Source organism: Megascapheus bottae, chromosome 2 (genome assembly GCF_031878675.1).
Source record: "Megascapheus bottae isolate mThoBot1 chromosome 2, mThoBot2.hap1, whole genome shotgun sequence".
Classification (NCBI taxonomy): domain Eukaryota; kingdom Metazoa; phylum Chordata; class Mammalia; order Rodentia; family Geomyidae; genus Megascapheus; species Megascapheus bottae.
The window spans coordinates 16736012-16754885 of record NC_143510.1 but is presented as its reverse complement, the minus strand read 5'-3'; the positions used below and the strand labels follow the sequence as shown (position 1 = coordinate 16754885).

At 41.3% G+C, this 18874-nt stretch overlaps 1 protein-coding gene across 6 annotated transcripts in view; it reads left to right on the top strand.

Moving 5' to 3' along the window:
- Nucleotides 1-18874, top strand: part of Cacna1d (calcium voltage-gated channel subunit alpha1 D) — a 333084-nt gene that overhangs the window by 172071 nt on the left and 142139 nt on the right. For 4 of the 6 annotated variants that reach the window (XM_090320974.1, XM_090320966.1, XM_090320957.1 and 1 more), the window contains exons 5-8: nt 1364-1506; nt 6184-6336; nt 8096-8292; nt 16048-16151. In XM_090320974.1, coding sequence (XP_090177100.1) covers nt 1364-1506; nt 6184-6336; nt 8096-8292; nt 16048-16151 — 597 coding nt within the window. Of the gene's footprint in view, nt 1-1363; nt 1507-6183; nt 6337-8095; nt 8293-15366; nt 15471-16047; nt 16152-18874 lie in introns of all 6 variants that reach the window. The other 2 variants (XM_090320995.1, XM_090320984.1) reach the window with 1 other exon arrangement.

The window sequence follows — 18874 nt, the reverse complement described above, 5'->3', positions numbered from 1 at the left end:
TAGCTACTTGGGAGGTGGAGTCTAGAAAGATTGTACTTAGAAGTTTGCTTGGGTGAAAAGTTAGCAAGATGCATCTGGATATGTAAGCCAGGCATGTACACCTGTATAGTGTACACCTATTATTTCAGCACTGTAGGAATAGGTAAGCAAATGGATATGAGACTGGCCAGGGCAAAAAGCATGGGACTCTTATCTGAAAAACAACCTAAACCCAAGGCACTTAGAGGCATGGCTCACGTGGTAAAGCATCTGTCTAGCAAATGCAAGGCCTTGACTTCAAACCCGAAAAGCCACCAAAAAAAAGCCAAATTTCAAGCACTTCCTATATGGCAGAAACTAGGTCTTAGGCTAGCACAGACTGAACAAAAACTAAAAGGTCCTGTCCTTACAGAACCCACATTCCACTGGGGCCAATGGTATGTGGACTCTAATGTTTATTCTGCCCATTAAATGTGCTTCCACCCACGTAAAATGGAATGGATTGTTCCTGCTGCACAGCACGAGTGTGAGGACCCGTGTTTGGGAAATACTTAGTGATGAGTGCTCTGCCGAGGTGACCACTGTTGTCATTTCATCCACTTGTCAGCATTGCATCCCCAGTGAATCCTTGCTTCTGCTGAGGTTGACCATGCTTCTGCCTGCTCCATTGGCAGAGGAGCAAATGAGATTTGTTCCAGTTGGGTACCAACGGCTCACTTCGCTAATCTTGGCTACTTGGAGGGTTAAAACAAGTGAATCCCAATTGAAGACCAGCTAGGGCAGAAAAGTTTGTGAGACACCCTTCTCCAGCCATAGCTATGTGTTCTGCTGTCCTAGCTAGGTGGGGAGTTGAGGTCAAGAAGACTGTGTATCCAGCCCCAGTCAGAAAACTGTGAGACTCAACCTCAACAGAAGAAGCTGGGTGTGGTGGTACATAACTGTGTTCTGAACTGTGGGGGGAAGTAAACAAATGAGATTGTGGTTCAAGCATGTGCCTGGGAGGGAAGTGAAACCAGAACTCAACAAATCAAACAATCCCCCACCAGCCACAACAAAACAAAACTTAGTCATGGCAAAAAATAGTAGGGGGGGTTGAGTGATAGAGTGGCTCACTGCCTATTAATAATAAATATGAGGCCCTGAGCTTAAACCGCATGTACCACCAGAAGAAAAAGAAATGAAGATTAGTCTGTATCTTAAGTGCTGGTGATAGAATGGTTAGGTTTAGATTTTGTAGCCCGAAGTTCTTGCCTTTACTTTGCCTTTTATCTAGGCGGCAGCCACTCTGAATTAGCCCTTGTTTAAAAATAACTACTTTTATCATCCTGTTTTGCTTCCCTGGGTGACAGACTCTAACATTTCTCTCTCCTCCTCCTTCTTTCAGATTGTTTAGTGTAATTTTGGAACAATTAACCAAAGAAACAGAAGGCGGAAACCACTCCAGCGGCAAATCAGGAGGCTTTGATGTCAAAGCGCTCCGTGCCTTCCGAGTGTTACGACCACTTCGACTCGTATCAGGAGTGCCCAGTAAGCTCTTTTTGTTTTCCCCAGGCAGGGGAGCACTGATCTTTTTCTTCTGAGTAGGTCTCAGGATTGAGAAACAGTGCTCTGAGGTGAGTTCCCCACCAGGGGCCTGGCAGCTAGCCCTGTAGGCCTTCAGAGCTCACAGACCCCTTTACCTTCAGTGCCATTTTGAGGACTGTGCCAATTCTGGAAGGGAGAGATGGTGGTGATTGCAGAAGCAAGTATTCCTTCTTGCAGTGAAGTTGGGTGGTGGCTTGAGATCTCAGGCCTGAGGCCTCCTTGCTCCAGTCTCGGCAGCATTGCTCTCTTCTCCTGGCCCTCAGGCCTACCCCTCTAAAAGTGGTGGATGATGGAGATGAGGATGTTAGTGGGCCCAGCTCACAGTGCTCTTCTCAGGTGGGGAGTCGGATGTGGCTGGGCTCCTGGTAACTCTGGCTAGCTCCCCAATCCTGGGGGTGGAATGGGGACAGAACCTCTCCCACTGAGGGCCGGGAGAGGTGAGCACTCGGCTTCTTTACCACATTAGTCCAGGGCACAGCAGTTTCCTTGAAGGTGGTTGTGAGAAGCTAATGAGGTCATAAAGGAGACCCAAGCAGGATGTCTGGAACACAGAGCGGGCTCTCAGGGAGTGAAAGAGAATGTGAACACCAACTGGGTCCCACAGTACAGTACCAGTCCATGCCAGGGCCTGCATAACTTTTAGTGCAGAACTCCAGGTTGGAACAGATGTTACATCTGAGTTGGAACAGATACCCTGGTCTTGCCCAGAGCTGCAGTCCTCTTACACTTCCCAAGAAACATGGAGTTTGCCTCACTTGTCACTAAAAGGACTCCACAAGTTAGGGGCTTCAGAAGGTGGAAGTCCTAACACCTTTTCTAGGGCTTGTGTTTCTGGGGTGGTTGCCTGCTCAGAGGTGGAGCAAGGAAATAAGACTGTGGCTTCTGCCAGTTTTCCACAGCTCCTAAAGCCATCAGAAGAGCATAGATTTTTTTTCCTTTCCAAAAGTTCTTCGTAAAATTTTATTAAACCTGTTGGCATTTGGAAAATACCAAAGATCCTCTTGAAAAAAAACTCAACCTATTTCCAAATTTAACATTTTTAAATGTAGGAAGTGGTGTTTCATGTGTACTTATTTTTCCAAATGGTTCATTTATTTTCATTGAAAAAGATCAGCACAAGTCAAAAACCACAGAACTGTCTGGAAGCAATTGGGGAAAATAGAAATACCTTGGAAATGACTGGCTGTGTTAAATGTAACATGATTAAATGAGAAGTACAGTGAGCAAATATGTTCTTTCAGATTTTGTTGTTAGAGCTTAATCAAATTTCAAAGTAACTACAACAGCCTTTTCCCCCCTAAAGAACAAATGGCAAGACAGCCTGTCTGTGCCACATGCAGTGTGCCAGGCTCTCAGAGTTAAGGCTCTGGTGTGCTTGAAAATCCCAAGACAATGAAAACTCCCAGAACTGACATAGCATGTGCTGGCTGGGCAGGCTCGTGATCCTTCTGCCAGTGGAGTGTGCATGATGCACCTAGTTGCTCTGCTAAGCCTTCTGATTTGTATTTCTTCATTTCCCAAAATAGCATCTCACTCTCCCACAAGTTCAGGTCTTTCCTGGAAGACTTTAAAAACCCATATTTGAATTGCCTAGATAGGCTGTATTTGATCCTGTCCTCACATGCAAATGAGTTTGGGGTTCTAAGCCATGCTATTATCACTGCTGTGTGGCAACTGTGACACAATGATTTCTTTAGTATCTGAAATTGTTGAAAAGGTCCAAGAATGTTTGACTTTATGCATACCTAAGAATTGTCTACTTTCTGAAAGGATTTCAGATCTTCTACAAGATACAATTTTACATGCATGTGTGCATTGGAATAGTCATTAAATGAAAGGCAAAAGGTAGTATAGTTCAAACATTTGTGGAATTTTTGAGTACTCATGCCCACTTAGCCATAAATCCAAGCCCATCAAAATAGGAAAGAACTCTATAAAGAGCCTCTCATCTGTGTGCATCCTCTGTTGGGTGAGTAAGCTAAGACTTGTGAAGGGTAAGTGACTTTTTAAGCTCTCTCAGTGGTGAGCAAGCTATACAAGTTCAGACCCAGTCTTGATCCTCTCATTCTTGACCTAGTTTTCATTCCACTCCTTCCTGTGTGTTTTTTATTAGAAATCCATGACACCTACTGAATGTACTATCTTTACAGTAGCTGAATGTAATCAATATTGAGATACTTTATTATCTCATAAATTTGACCAATTTGAAATATAGTAGTTATATGAAACATAAAAATATTCATGAAGCATTGGCTTATTACAATAGAATTTGAGCTCAATGCTGGATGATTTTGGATGGCCTTTCTACATCCCTCCCCCCAACAAAATCAAAATACCAGAAAATAATTAGAAAATACTAGAGCCAGTGTCCCCTCCACCTCCAGATATGCCTCTTAGGAAATATGGTCATTTGTTTTTACAAAAGAAACATTCAAACATGTAAAGATAGCACCTGGCATTTTAGTTTAAAAAGGCTTTGGGAGGACAAGGTCTTGCTATGTTTAAAATCCTCTGTCTTTCCACTCTGACTTGTTCCCTACCTCCTCCCACAAGCTGCTTTTCATAGCAAACTTTCCCTCCCTCCCTCCCTCCTTCCCTCCCTTCCTTTCTTCCTTCCTTCCTATCCTGGTGCTTGAACTCGTGGCCTGGGTGCTGTGACTGAGCCTCTTTGTGTTCAAGATTAGCATTCTACAACTTGGGCTACAGTTCCACTTTGGCTTTTTCTGAGTAGTTTATTGGAGATAAAATTCTCACAGACTTTCCTGCCCAGACTGGCTTCCAACCAAGGTCCGCAGATCTTAGCCTCCTTAGTAGCTAGGATTACAGGCATGAGCCACCAGTGCCTGACTAATGTTTTCTTATTACTGCTGATGAGTTTGCTTCTCTTTGCATGGTTTATTCCAACTTCTAATTTCTTCAGTTTCAAGAATCTTGACTTCTTTATATTATTTCTTTTTTTGATAGATATAGGCTAAAGGAGGAAATAATAGAAAAGGAGTGGTTTGGAAGAGAGAGACAGTGAGACAGTGGGGAAAGGGAGGAAGGAGGAAGCTGAGGTCAAAAGGTAGTGGGAAAAACACAAGGGTTAGTTAGATGCTACTTAACCACTAAGCCAGAAAGCCCAGATTCTAGTGTGGGCTCTGGCTTCCTGCCTGCCCTCCCTCCTAATCCTAAACTTGAGTGTTGTCCTACCATCCTTTTCTGTCTTCTCTGGTCTTTGCACCTACAGCATGGCGCTGAGTACTGTCCACTCACGTATCTCTCAAGCCATCATCTTACCATTAGGCCACGCATCCAAACTCAATAGATCTAAAGTCTCTTTCACATTTCTTCCCTCCCTGACCACCTCCTTTATTTTAGGAGAGCTTCATTTGAAATTTTTGTTGTTCGGAGCACTATGATTTGCCTCCAGCCATAGACCAGATAATTAGTATGCTCTACAGGCACTGTTTTTTGGAGCCATAGCCTCATACTTACCTTCTTTCTGACCTACCTGAAGAGCAAGTGCTGCTTAGAAATCTTTGTAAGTCAGTTTTTGCTAACCCACCTTTTAAACCCAGAATGAGGCTAGAGCTGTGGTTCAAGTGGTAGAACATCAGCCTTAAGCCAGAAAGCTCAGGGACAGCATTTAAGCCCTGAGTTCAAGCCCCCCAAAAAAGCCACCAAAAAAAAAAAACCCAGTAACAATGATGTGGTTGCATCCCACTTCTCTTTTCTAATATCCATTACTACTGAATGATCACTAATGATAATTTACCCCTAAGCTCACATTGAACCTGCCCACTTCTGTGCTCTTTGATACTGAATTCCTGCTCCATGCTTACCTGCAACCTTCTCAGCCCTTAGCTTGGTCAGCAGGGAAGTGGCTTCAGAGTCATCTTACTCTACTCAGAGGGTGACACCTTTCATTTCTCTTCAGTTTTCACTGTTCATTATTATTCAGCATCTTTGTGCCTCCTAAGAATAATTTGTGTTAAGTTCTCTGTTTTCTTCTAGGATATAACCTTTTTGAGAGGCATTTTATGCAATACATCTTTCTAGTGCCCAAATCACTAGCCATAAACTTTTCAGGTGGTAGACATTAGAAAAGTTTTGTTGAATGAAGGGAAACAATGAATGAAGAAAGCTGGGTCCTGGTGGCTCATTCCTGTAATCCTAGCTACTCAAGAGGCTGAAATCTGAGGATTGTGATTCAAAGCCAGCCAGATCAAAAAACTCTGTGAGTCTCGTATCTCCAATTAATAATAAAAAACCAGAACTGGAGCTGTGGTTCGAGTGGTAGAGTACTAGTTTTCAATACAGAAGCTCATGGACAACATCAAGGTTCAGGTTACCGGACCTACATCAACAAACAACAAATATATAAGTGAATGAATGACTAACATTTAGTCTCCCTTTGGAAGCTTTAGTTTTTCCATCTGTTTAGTGAGGGAGAGAGATGATCTTTCAGTTTCTGTTTTAGCTCATTTCACAACCAGGTTCAGTATTAATTAGCTTTTTTGAAATACCTCCAAGTTTTATTACTATGTGTCATAAATAGAGCAAGCATCATTAGGAATTATATATATGCTTCATTTGAAATGTCATCTTGGCTCACAAACTTATTTTTTTCTTCCCTAGGTTTACAAGTTGTTCTGAACTCCATTATAAAAGCCATGGTTCCCCTCCTTCACATAGCCCTTTTGGTATTATTTGTAATCATAATATATGCTATTATAGGATTGGAGCTTTTTATTGGAAAAATGCACAAAACATGTTTTTTTGCTGACTCAGGTGAGTAACAAAACTGGCAACTGATAAAAAAAATTGTTTTCTCAAAAACAACTTTTGATCCTGGTGTGATGGCTCATGCCTGTAATCCTAGCTACTCAGGAGGCTGAGATCTGAGGATCAACATTCAAAGCCAGCTCAGCACAAAAGGACCTGAGACTCTTATCTCCAGTTAACCTCCAGAAAATGGGAAGTGGGGCTTGGAGCTTGGCTCAAGGGTAGGGTGGTGCCTTGAGCTGAAGAGCTCAGGGACAATGCCCAGGCCCTGGGGTAGCCAGGTTGCCTTTAGCTGAAAAGCTCTGGGACAGCACCCAGGCCCAGGTCAAGCCCCATGACAAAAACAAAACAAAACACCTTTTGTGGTTTGGGAAAATCTTCTTTAAAAAATAAACAACAACAGGGGCCAGGAGTTTGGCCTAGTGGTTAAAGTACTTGTCTAGCATGCATGAAGACCTGGGTTCAATTCCTCAGTACCAGATACATAGAAAAAAGCCGGAAGTGGTGCTGAGGCTCAAGTGGTGGAGCTCTAGCCTTGAGAAAGTCCAAGGACAGTGCTCAGGCCCTGAGCTCAAGCCCAGGACTGGCAAAAAATAAATAAATAAATAAACAACAACAACAAAAAAAACATTGGGGGCTGGAAATGTGGTGTAGTGGTACAGTTCTTGCCTAGCATGCAGGGGTTCCTAAGTACCACCTACACAGAAAAAGGCAAAAGTGGTTCTGTAGCTCAAATAGTAGAGTACTAGCCTTAAGCAAAAGAAGCTCAGGGATGAGAGGGGGTGAGGGGAGAGAAACGGGGACAAAAGCATGAAAAGGGGTATAATGTGCAAGAAGTAATCTACCCACTACCTGATGAATGTAACTGTAATCCCTCTATATATTACTCCGACAATAAAAATTTTTTTATAATTTTTTTATTGTAATTAATAAAAGGGTTATATGATATTTGCCAGATAGAAGGTGCATTAATTCACATACATTGATACCCTTTCACATTTGGCCTAGTTGTTAAAGTGCTTGCCTCGCATGCACGAAGACCTGGGTTCGATTCCTTGGTACCACATACATAGAGAAAAGCCGGAAGTGGTGCTGAGGCTCAAGTGGCAGCGCTCTAACCTTGAGAAAGTCCAAGGACAGTGCTCAGGCCCTGAGCTCCAGCCCAGGACTGGCAAAAAAAAAATACTTCGACAATAAAATTTTTTAAAAAACAAAAACATTATCCATTGACACTGTATTGTCAAATAGAATAAAAATGATAACTTGCTCTTTAGAAAAAAAAAAAGAAGAAACAGCTCAGGAACAGTGCCCAGACCCTGAGTTCAAGCCCCAGGACTGGCAAAAAAACAAACAACCCCCTCCCCCAAAACTAAAGAAAACCATCAAGATGAGTGAGGAGCTAAATGTACCAGCAAGTCTCCTGAGCCAGTTCTTAGTGTGAATTATGTTCAGTACAGATGCAAGCTTATTTGACTTTTGTATGCTGATTTCCTATGGAATGTGTCCTAGCAAACTAGATGAGAGATACCATAAGATAAACCATCAACATGCTCTAAAGGTAACAACAGGACAGAGTGCAATGGATTGGTCATGACTAGAGGAAATGATGAATTCACTAAGGTGGGAGTATTTGAAGTGGACCTTGAGGATAGTAGGACTCTGACATGGCATGAGTGGGAGGAATGTTCTGGACTTGGGCAAGAATCCTGGAGCTTCCACTAATGTTTCTCTCTGGAAAAATGCAACTTGCTTGTTCTGTTTACAGATATTGTAGCTGAAGAGGACCCAGCTCCATGTGCGTTCTCAGGGAATGGACGCCAGTGTACTGCCAATGGCACAGAATGTAGGAGTGGCTGGGTTGGCCCAAATGGAGGCATCACCAACTTTGATAACTTTGCCTTTGCCATGCTCACTGTGTTTCAGTGCATCACCATGGAGGGCTGGACAGATGTGCTCTACTGGGTAAGCAGCTCTAGGAGAGCATGTATGGCTTATTCTTCCCTTGAAGTTTCCTTAGCAAGAGCATTGAAGGGCCAGCTGAAAGAGACTCTGGGAGTCCATTCTTCGGAAAGGGAAGTAGGCTGTGCTTTCTCTTCAGAGAATCTCATCATCCTGCTCCCTCAGACAAAAGTTTCCCTTCTGGAAGGCTACTGGATGTTGTTGATTCCTGGCCTTTTAGTCCTCTACTTCCCAATTTCTGCCTGGGAAACTGTTACTGTGTGTGCCCTTTGAGAAGTTCGGAAAGCTCGAGATGTCCTGGTGAAATCCTTATGGGCCAGGGCACCATTTTTTTTTCCAGGTGAAGTCCCCTGGATTTCCATAAGTAAGCACTGACTGTGTGTACAAAACAACAGCTGCTTCTATGAGATTCTAATGGGAAAATACGGAACATTGGATCCCTTTCCTGTTCCCCATAGCTCATAACAACCTTAGCCCATCATGAGCCTTTTTCCAATTATAATTACCTCGGCACAGACCCATAGCTCCCTTCCTATTGTGTGCAGCTGTTGAATTCTGAAGAGAGGGTAAAAAAAGGTGTGTCAAATTGCTAGGAGTATCTCAACAGTTAGACACCTTTTAGGGATGAAGGTCTGATCCTCTAGTTCCTGACAATGTCAAAGGGTTTCCGTAAATAACATAAAGTAGTAAGAACACATCCTTTGGCAGGTTTGTTTATAAGGAAAAAAATGAGGCCCATAGAATTATAAATTATTTTCCATAGTACTAAAGTTACTGGGAAAAATAGCAAACAGGTTGAGATTCAGTCTAAATTCAAGTCCATATGGAGATAACTAGAATTCCAAAAATGAGTTACTTAGAAGAAGTTAGTATCAAAGTACTTCTTAAATGATCAGCTTCTAGATAGAAGTTCTAGAAATTGAGAAGTACCTTCTGATGGTTTCTAAATTCTGAACTTTACGGGATTTCATATTTTATAACTTCAGAGAACCTATATGTGATAATAACATACAGATTTTTCTTGACCAATGAACATTATGTTTGCCAGATTAAAGTCCTGTATGGTGAGCCCTGCAGATAGGCAGCTCTATAGCTGTAGGTTCCACATCTCCCAGATCCAGCTGCAGACTGAAAATATTAAAGACAAAATATTTCACCTGTACTGTGCATATACAGACTTCTCCTTTTATTCCTAAATAATACAGTATTATTAATATTTAAATCATATTAAGGGATTTCATCATCTAGAAACCAAAGTATATGAAATCTCCTCTGAGAAACTAATATAAACTTAATACATAGGCAAAATGTATATGAAAGGATTTGATAGTTCATATGCAAATACTGTGCCATTTTACATAATGGATTTGAGCTCCTGCAGATGTTTGTATCCCAGATGTGTGGAGTTCAGGACAAATTCCTGCAGATACTTAGGGATGACTGTATGTTCAATGCTGGACAAAGAAGGAATAATTTGTATGTTTAGTGCCTAAAGTGTTATAACAAGTTGGTGATGCTTAAACCTTATATCTTGTTTGTGTCCTTTCTCCTGTTTTCTGACTGTTGTGGGAATTGGATATCTGTATGTGTGTGTGCATGAGTAATCACATCTGCTAATTATATTCCTAAAACAACACCTTCCCATGGAAAGGAAGGAGACATTCTATTGGATGGGCTAAGACAGGCACGGGAACTCTCAGATTACAACTTCTACTCAGTAAAGTCTTACCTCAGTCTTCCCTTAGAAGTTCCTGATAAATAGAAAAAGCATCATCCCAATAACTCCATCTCTGATTCTTCCTCACAAACAGCAGAGAAATTTTTTTTTGCCAGTCCTGGGATTTGAATTCAGACTCTGGACACTGTCCTTGAGTTTTCTCAAGGCCAGCGCTCTACCACTTGAGCCACAGCACCACTTCTGGCTTTTTCTGTATATGTGGTACTGAGAAATCAAACCCAGGGGTTTGACTATGTTAGGCAAGCACTCTACTACTAGGTCACACTCCCAGCCCAACACTTTCATTTTTTAAAAGAAAAATCTGTGACTCAGCTTTGTTTTGTTTTCTATCGTCATGGAGAATTGACAGCTCCTGATCTAACATGCCTTGACTAATGGACAATTTTATAGTTTACGTTGTATTTCTGCACATTGATTCTTTCACAGCAATTGTCCTGTTGTCAAACAGTAAAGTTTGGGAGTATGTGATTAAAGCAGAGAAAACTCTGTGCACCCAGAAACAAAAGTTTCCACTTGCTTTCTTGAGATCTTTATAGTATCACCTAGGTTGACACAATTATTACTTTTATTATTAACATGACAGCCACATAGTTAATTTAACAATATAATTACATTCTCTGTGAATTACACAGCATTTTTATTCTGATGGAGTAATTTATAAACATTAGTCTACATCCCTTTGTAGCTGATCTAGAATCTTAGAGACAGTGGACATAGAGAGGCCCTGTGGATACAAAATCTTCTAGCAAGTGGTATGATCCTTGATCTTGAGCGGAGGAGTCTGTACATTTTTTTTTAAATAAGGGACCAAATAGTAAAAATACTTGTCCTTGCAGGCCTTGTGATCTCTGTGCCAGATATTGGATTCTACCATAGGAACTAAAAGCCAGCCATATACACATGAATGGGTGTGGCTATATTCCAACCAGACTGTACCCTGACATTTGACTTTCATTTGTTATGCTCTTTAAACTTTCCCTATTCATTTAAAATGTAAGAACCAATTTTAGCCTGGGAGGGTCACAAGCTAAGTAGGGCCAATAGTCATAGCTGAAGAATCCATCTCAGGTATAGAGTAGAACCCAGTACTTGTTCCCTGGCATTCTTCTACTTGTCAGTAGCTTATGAATCCCTCTAGAACACTAGGGGGCAGCTAAGCAATGTCTTCTGGAGTATTCTCTAAGATCTAACTTTCTGAAACACATCAGGATTATTTTTAATTGCTTGTTGATTGTATTTATTAACTCATCATAGAGATGAACAGGAGCCAAGGAACCAGGGCCTCCTAATATTTTATGGGCCACAGTCAGCTGGAGGTAACTCAGCCCTGTCTCAGAACAGAACATCCTTGTATAGCACAAAGTCTGGCACAGAGCAGGTACTCGGCCAACACAAGTGACTTACCACCCTTCAAGTATACCAAGCCCGTAGCCTCATCAGTGTAATGGCCCATGTCTCAATAGCTATTTTTATCCACAAGTAGGGAATAAAGGGAACATCTTGGGAGATAAATGAGATTCAGTTTTAAATATTGATTGCAAGCAAATCTATCATTCTCTGCTAACTGACTAATAAATATCGGGCAGGGTCTTGACAAGGGAAGTATAGTGGGTTCCATCTTCAGAAAAGCACATCAGGAAGCCAGGCACCAGGGGCTCACACCTATAACCATAGCTTCTGAGGAGCTTGAGATTTTAGGATTGTAGTTCAAAGACAGGCTGGGCAGGGAAGTCCATAAGACTCTTATCTCCAATTAACCACTTAAAAGAAAAAAGCCTGGAGTGGATCTATGGTTCAAATGGTATAGTGCTAGTCTTGAGCACAAAAGTTCAGGAAGAATGCCCAGAACCTGAATTTAAGTCCCAAGACCGGGAAAAAAAATACATTTAGAATAGAACTATTTGGTAGATATATGAGGGGAATGAAATTTTTAATTTCTCATGAATAAAATCATGAATAAAATCAACATAAAGTTCTTTTTAAAATGAGCTCTATAGGGCCAGGAGTTTGGCCTAGTGGTAGAGTGCTTGCCTAGTGTGCACAAAGACCCGGGTTCGATTCCTTGGTACCACATACATAGAAAAAAGCCAGAAATGGTGCTGAGGCTCAAGTGGTAGAGTTCTAGCCTTGAGAAAATCCAAGGACAGTGCTCAGGCCCTGAGCTCAAGCCCACGTCTGGCAAAAAAATAATAATAATAAATAAATATATAAATAAATAAAATAAAATGAGCTCTATAAATCCCATTAAAATGTTGTTCAACTCGCACATATTTATTGCTGGCAGAGCATCAAGGCTACATAAGGCTGATTGTGTGATTTTGGGCAGGTCATTGAATCTCTCGGGGCTTTTCCTGAGGCAAAATTCACTCTTTTTTTTTTCCTCTTTACATTAGAAGAAGTATGTTTCTTTCCCCCTTCAATTCAGAGGAAATATTTTTAATTGTAGGAAATTAATTTAATATAAAACTATGATTTTAGGAGAGAGTTATCCATCTAAGTCTAATTTTATGGCCCCTTGTCTGGGTTTGAAGCTCTTTCCTGAATAATATACACAACTGGGGACAGAAGACTGTCAGACCCCAGTAGCAAGTACTCATGGACAAATAAGCCTCCTCTGTTCAGGCACCTGAAAAATTGCTCTCTACATCAACAGCCCAGAGCTTGCCTATCTTATATCTCATACTCTGGAGAGCTACAAACAGTGCACTAGGTTTCTAGTAGTATTTTCAACACTTATAAGCAACAAAATGTTTTAAGTTGGTGTTTAGTTTAGGACACATGTGCATTTCAGCATCTAAAATAAGAGGGAACTGAAGCTTAAATAGAAAATTTTTTGTTGAGCCCCACCTGAAACTGCATGTTGATTCTGATACCTTTTAAAAAATTAAATTGAAGTGCTTTGGCGCATGCTGATTTCCCCATTGTTGATAAAGACCTTGCTGGCAAACCCCCAAGTATTGTATCTTAATGCATCTATTTTGGGGAACAGCCTGACAGTTCTAACCCTCTTTAGCATGTATACAAGGTCTAAGAAATAGTTATCTCAGAAAAGGGTGTCAGTTGACAAGGTTTACTTGAGGGAAAAGCCTTTAGAGCTTATTTTTGTTTTCTCTTGCCTGCCTTCTGGCACAGTTAGAGTTTCTCATACTTTTTGTTTAACTTCAGCTTCCTCCCAGCATTCATCTGTCATTCCAGGTGATATTTCTGATTTGAGCAAATGTTAATCTGTTGAGCACCTACTCCCAAGAAATTCTATAAAAAAATAATTTCTTTAAAGAAAAATTCCCCTCCCAAGTGAAGCAGATTGTTACTAGAGCCATACTCTGGAACACCAGACTAAGGCCTGAGGGAACAGATGGCCTGGTCAACTGACTCAGCTAGAGTTGTAGAGAAGTGGGATTTCATAATGGGAGCCCTGCATTTGTGTATCTTCCCCTCACTAAGAGCCACTTTCTCCCTTGCCAAATGCATCTCTTCTCCAAGAGGGGAAATAGCTCCAAAGAGGTCTCTATCACAGGTGTTCACTTGAGAAGACTCTGGCCACCATACCAGGCAGCCTGTTTTTCTCCACACATGGTTTTCTTTTTGTTGTTGTTGTTTTTTTTTAAATAATTTTGGTGGTATAGTTGCTTTGGAAGAATTACCCTCTTCCTGCTGAAATTAGTTTATCCAACTTAATTAGATCAACAATTGCTGCCATGGCCCTGGCTCATTCATTACTCTAATTGCCAATGTAAGATGTGCAGACTGATATGAATTCCATTAAGCACATCAATTTTCATGTGACCAAACAGGTGTTTCATAAGGTATTTAATGCCCTCCACCTAGACTTCAGCAACAGATGTTACGTAATTTTTTTTAAATGTTCTCTTTTCCTATTTAGCTTCTGCATGAGTCAAACATTGTGAAATGCATGAGCCTCACTCTGTAAATCTAAAACCTGGGGCCAAATAATGTGCAGGAAAGCACATGCTTAAGATGCTAAGGGCCTGTACCTGTAATTCTTGAGCGATGGCTCTGCTCAGATTGTTCATTGAGCAAAGATTGTGCATGTTCCAGCAGGGTCATGTCTAGGCTCATCTGTTTAACTGCCTGACTGATCATTAATACTTCCTTCCTGGGAGAGATGTTTGCCCAATTTTATACTGACCTGTACTGCTAGAAAGTTCTGTCGAGTTGTGATTCTTAAAGCACCTGTCTGCTTCCACATAAAAGCTGCTCATTATCGAATTTTCCTTAGGGAGTTCTGACAAGGAGGCCATACTTGGATGTGCAGCTTGAGCTTGTCTAGGAGAAAGGTCAAGGGTTCCCCTGGACCAGCCCTCTTTTCACCTCTAATTCCAGTCCGCTTATACCCGGAGCAAGACGAACATGGGGTGAGAATGGGGCAAGATCTAAGTTAAAGCCAGCATCCTTCTCTGGGTGCTGGTGAGAAAAATTCCATTCCCCAAAAGACTTCTGCATATGTATCAGCTAGTTGACCTCTGAAGCATTTTTTTATGTTTTTAGTATATCAGCCTTTTAAAATGTAGTTATTGTTATTATAAAGGTGATATACAGAAGGGTCATGGTTACATTTCTGTTGGAACAGTGTCGCCCCTTCCCTTGTGCTCTCCCAGTTTTTGCCTCCTGTTACCACCCATATAGTTCATTTTCAGCACAGTATCTAGTGAATAGCACTGCTCCCTTAGTTGTGCTTTATTCGTTGATAACAATCCAGCTTTTAGTAGGTTAGGTTTCCTTGAACAGGTGTCATTTCAGAAGACTATTTTTAAAGAGGAGTTTATAAAGTCAGATATTACAAGTTTGTCTCCCGTAACTAAGACTTTATACTACCATACACTTTTTTGTTACCTTTAAGTAGATGGTCAAAGAGTTTTATTCAACATGTCCATTTATGAGCATAATGCATCTTGATCAATGTCACCCTATCACAAAAGTTAAAAGGAAAGTTGATACTAACAGCCTAGACAGCATAGCAGATGGATTCTTAGCTAAGCACTACATTTGCCTCTATAAGATAACTTCTGAAGATAGCTTATCAGGACAGTTTTCTGAGACCAAGAGCCAAATTCCAGTTCATTTCTCTACTGGGATCCATGATTTATATTATTTGGCTTGAAAACTTCAATGACTATTCTTTTGTGTGTTCTGGTAGGTATGCTTATATGTATGTGTGATGGGAATATGAAACAGTGTATCTTGGCTTCTGTTGTCTCTGATTTTAGTCTAAGTGAATGTTTAATTAAATGTATAGAATGCTGTCTCTAATGTGTCCCTCTCTTCTTACTAGATTCTCCTATTAACCCACTCCTCTGAGGCCATCTCATTTCTTGCAGATGAATGATGCTATGGGATTTGAATTGCCCTGGGTGTATTTTGTCAGTCTCGTCATCTTTGGGTCATTTTTCGTACTAAATCTTGTACTTGGTGTATTGAGCGGGTAAGCGACACCTCTTTCATCTTGAAAGCAGAGTCCTGAGGACAGTTGCCAGGACCACACAGGCTGTAGTTAGAGGGGGCCGCAGAGTGGGTGCCAAACACTTTGTCTGCCTTGAGATGCTTTTTTTTTCTGCTGAGGCTTCTCAAATCAAGCTGTCTCTTGGAACCCTACCAGCCTTCATGAAAGAAAGCTATAGAATAATTATTGAACAGAAATTAATCAGCGCTGTTGCTTAGAATTTGAATAGTTTCCATTGCTTGCTCTTTTGTCTGTCTTAAAATGAGATACATTTATAATTGCTTTTTTGGTCTGGATCCAAATACAATGCGCATTAATTGGTGCAAATTGTAGTTAAATGAACTAAGCTGCGCTGACTTTTTGTAGACCCCTTTTGTAGATTTCAGCAACGGAACTAGTCCTTATTTTGAAAAAATATTTTTTTGGAAGATGTCAGCCCATTCCCCATCTTGAAAATTCTAATTTTTAGCCTACGTGCTGAGTGGTCTGGCAACTGCAACTGGGGCTCTGCTCTTTAGTAAACAGATAACTGATGATTGATTTCCTTGCATTTTTACAGGTAAATGATGCGATAGGATGGGAATGGCCATGGGTGTATTTTGTTAGTCTGATCATCCTTGGCTCATTTTTCGTCCTTAACCTGGTTCTTGGTGTCCTTAGTGGGTAAGCAGTTGGATCCCTGTTGCACATTTCTCCTGTTGCCATGTGTGAGGCAGCTCTGCGTGTCTCCCAGCTGCTCCCTGATGGCTTCTCTGCATGCGTTTGGACTCTGATGTCCCCTCAGTGTGTTGCTCTTGGATTGAACTGTGATTCTCTCTGCCTGTATCTGTCTGTGAGATTCTGTTTCTGATGCTTGCCAAACACTGTTAACTTAATGAAAATGTTTTCCTAAAGCATTTGGTAAAGGTGAACTACAAATGAGTAAAAGGCTTTCTAGCATTTGTTTCCCCCAGGGAGGGACTTTTGTCTCTTGTGGGTCTTTTCATTATATGTAAACTGGCCCCTCTCTTTAGTCACTTTCAGGCCATTATAAATATTTCCAGTAATTTTTCAGATATTGTTTGGAGAAATAAGCCTGGATTAGCATATAAATATATAGCAGTTTCAAAACCTTGTTTCCTGAGATTATAATCCTTTATTAGCTTAGTTTTTCTGTTGCTGTAACTGCGTGTTTTCCCCCTTCACTTCAGTTTTAATCATACCTTGTACAATCTTACCTTCATGCAGAACGGTGATCAGGTTTTACTCATGTATGTCCTATGGCTTTATCATAGTCCTCATCCAGTGGGCATAAATTTTTGAGGTTCATTTTTTTAAAAACTCTCATCTCTAAATGGACTCCCAGTACAGAAAGTTCAGTGGAGACTGACTCAGGAAGAGGGCACCTGTGTTCAATATAGAGCTGTGCCCTTCCTGGGTGGAGGGACAAGCCAGAGCCCTCGTGGGCAACCAAGCATCTCACCCTCTCTGGGGCATCCCACAAAAGTTCTCATGGAAGCAATCCAGGGCTACCTAAGGCTCACTCGGGAGCAGCTCAGCCTGCAGCCCAAGTGACCCAAAGCCTCAAGGTCCTGGAGGTGCTCTTGTTCCTCTGAGGAGCCTTGGTTCTGCACTGAACGCAGACATTGGTGGGGAAATGTTGATGGACTCAATTCCAGGCTAGTTTATCTCCTCACGCAGCTAATTTTGTTCTTTCTGACACTGTATCTTAGGAAATCATCATCTGTTCCAGGTTATTGAATTTTTTGAGGTACAGCCTTTTGCAAAACAAAAGCAAAGACTAATTCCCTGGTTTCCTTTCTTCGCCTTCTGTCCAACATACCCTACCTGTTCTCAGGAAATAAGCACTATAAAGACACAGATTGAGAGTGAAAAACTCTACACCATGGAAACATAGCCATGAATTCCCTATCCAGAAATGACCTAAGGTGTTGTTTCTCACCCCCACACAGCCCCATTGAGAGGACTGAGGGCCAGGACTGAGCTGGAGCAGCAGTTCTGCCCACTTTCCTGCCTGAGCTGCCCTCTGCTGAGAGCTTTCAAAGGCTTTTCTCTTAATGAATCTCTGTGGCGTCAGGTTAGGGTCAGATAGTGAGAGTGGCATTAGCCTTAAAGAAACTTTGCCACAGGAACTGTCCATATAAGGTTAACAGCAATTGTGTTGTGAATTCCTTGGCGCCTCTTGTCTCCTAGGCCCGACCAAACTGACGGAGGCCATGGAAACCACTAATTTTAACAGTGCCAGTGACATGCCTTATCTTTAGCTTCTTGAAGCGAGAACTGTTGTCCCAGCATGATGAAGCAGAGGTATGAGCCAAGTCATGAAGTGCTTTAAAAGCAAGAGGCGGGGGGAGGGAGGAAGGGAGGGGAAAATATAGGAGAGACTTCTCATTTTCCATTGTAGTGATGGGGGCTCAGCATGCAATCTCAGAACCCCCACCCCTAGCAATTCCCTGTACTTCTCTGTCTGACTACACCCGTATACCCCCTCTTATTTCCCTATTTGTTTTGAACTTGCCTGACATTGTCCCTGAGCTCTTCAGCTCAAGGCTACAGCCCTACCCTTTGAGCCTCAGCCCCACTTCCTATTTTCTAGAGGTTAATTGTAGATAAGAGTCTAAGGTTCTTTTGTGGCCAGGCTGGCTTTGAACCTTGACCCTCACATCTCAGCCTCCTGAGTATCTAGGATTACAGGCATGAGCCACCATACCCAGCTTCCCTGTTTGTTTTTTTTTGTTGGTATTTGGGCGGGGGGTATTTTTTTTTCTGTTAATTAAATTTTTCCATATATTTTTATTGTAATTAATAGAAGGCTTACATTATATTCACCAGATAGAAGATGTATTACTTCACAAACATTGATACTCTTTCTCATTCTTGGTCCCCATTTTCCTCCCCCCATCCCCATCCCCCATCTTGTTTCCCCCCTTCCCTATCCTATTTCAAATAACCAAATAAGCATATATACAATATATCAGATAACAAGGTAAAATGCGGTAACAATGTGAGATAACCAAGGGACAGCAAAAGAGATGAGAGAAAACATAGTACATAGGACAACAATCACTCATTATATGGCTTTTGTTTCTGTATCCTGGAGGTCCTTTCATTTAGCATCATACTACATGGCCTTATGTATCTAGGTTTTGTTCTATTGTAAATCTCTGCTAGGAGAGCCCAAGGTTTCTACTGATTATGACAAATGAGGGAAACTATTGAGCCTGTGTTCGAGTCTGGCTTACTTCACTTAATATTTTTTCTAAGTCTTTCCATTTTAAATTTAATTTTTTGAAGATTTTTCACAACCTTTTTGGGGGAGCACTAGAGGTGTTACGAAAGCAGGAGGACATAAATGTCAAAAGGAAGATGACTTCTGTTGCATAACT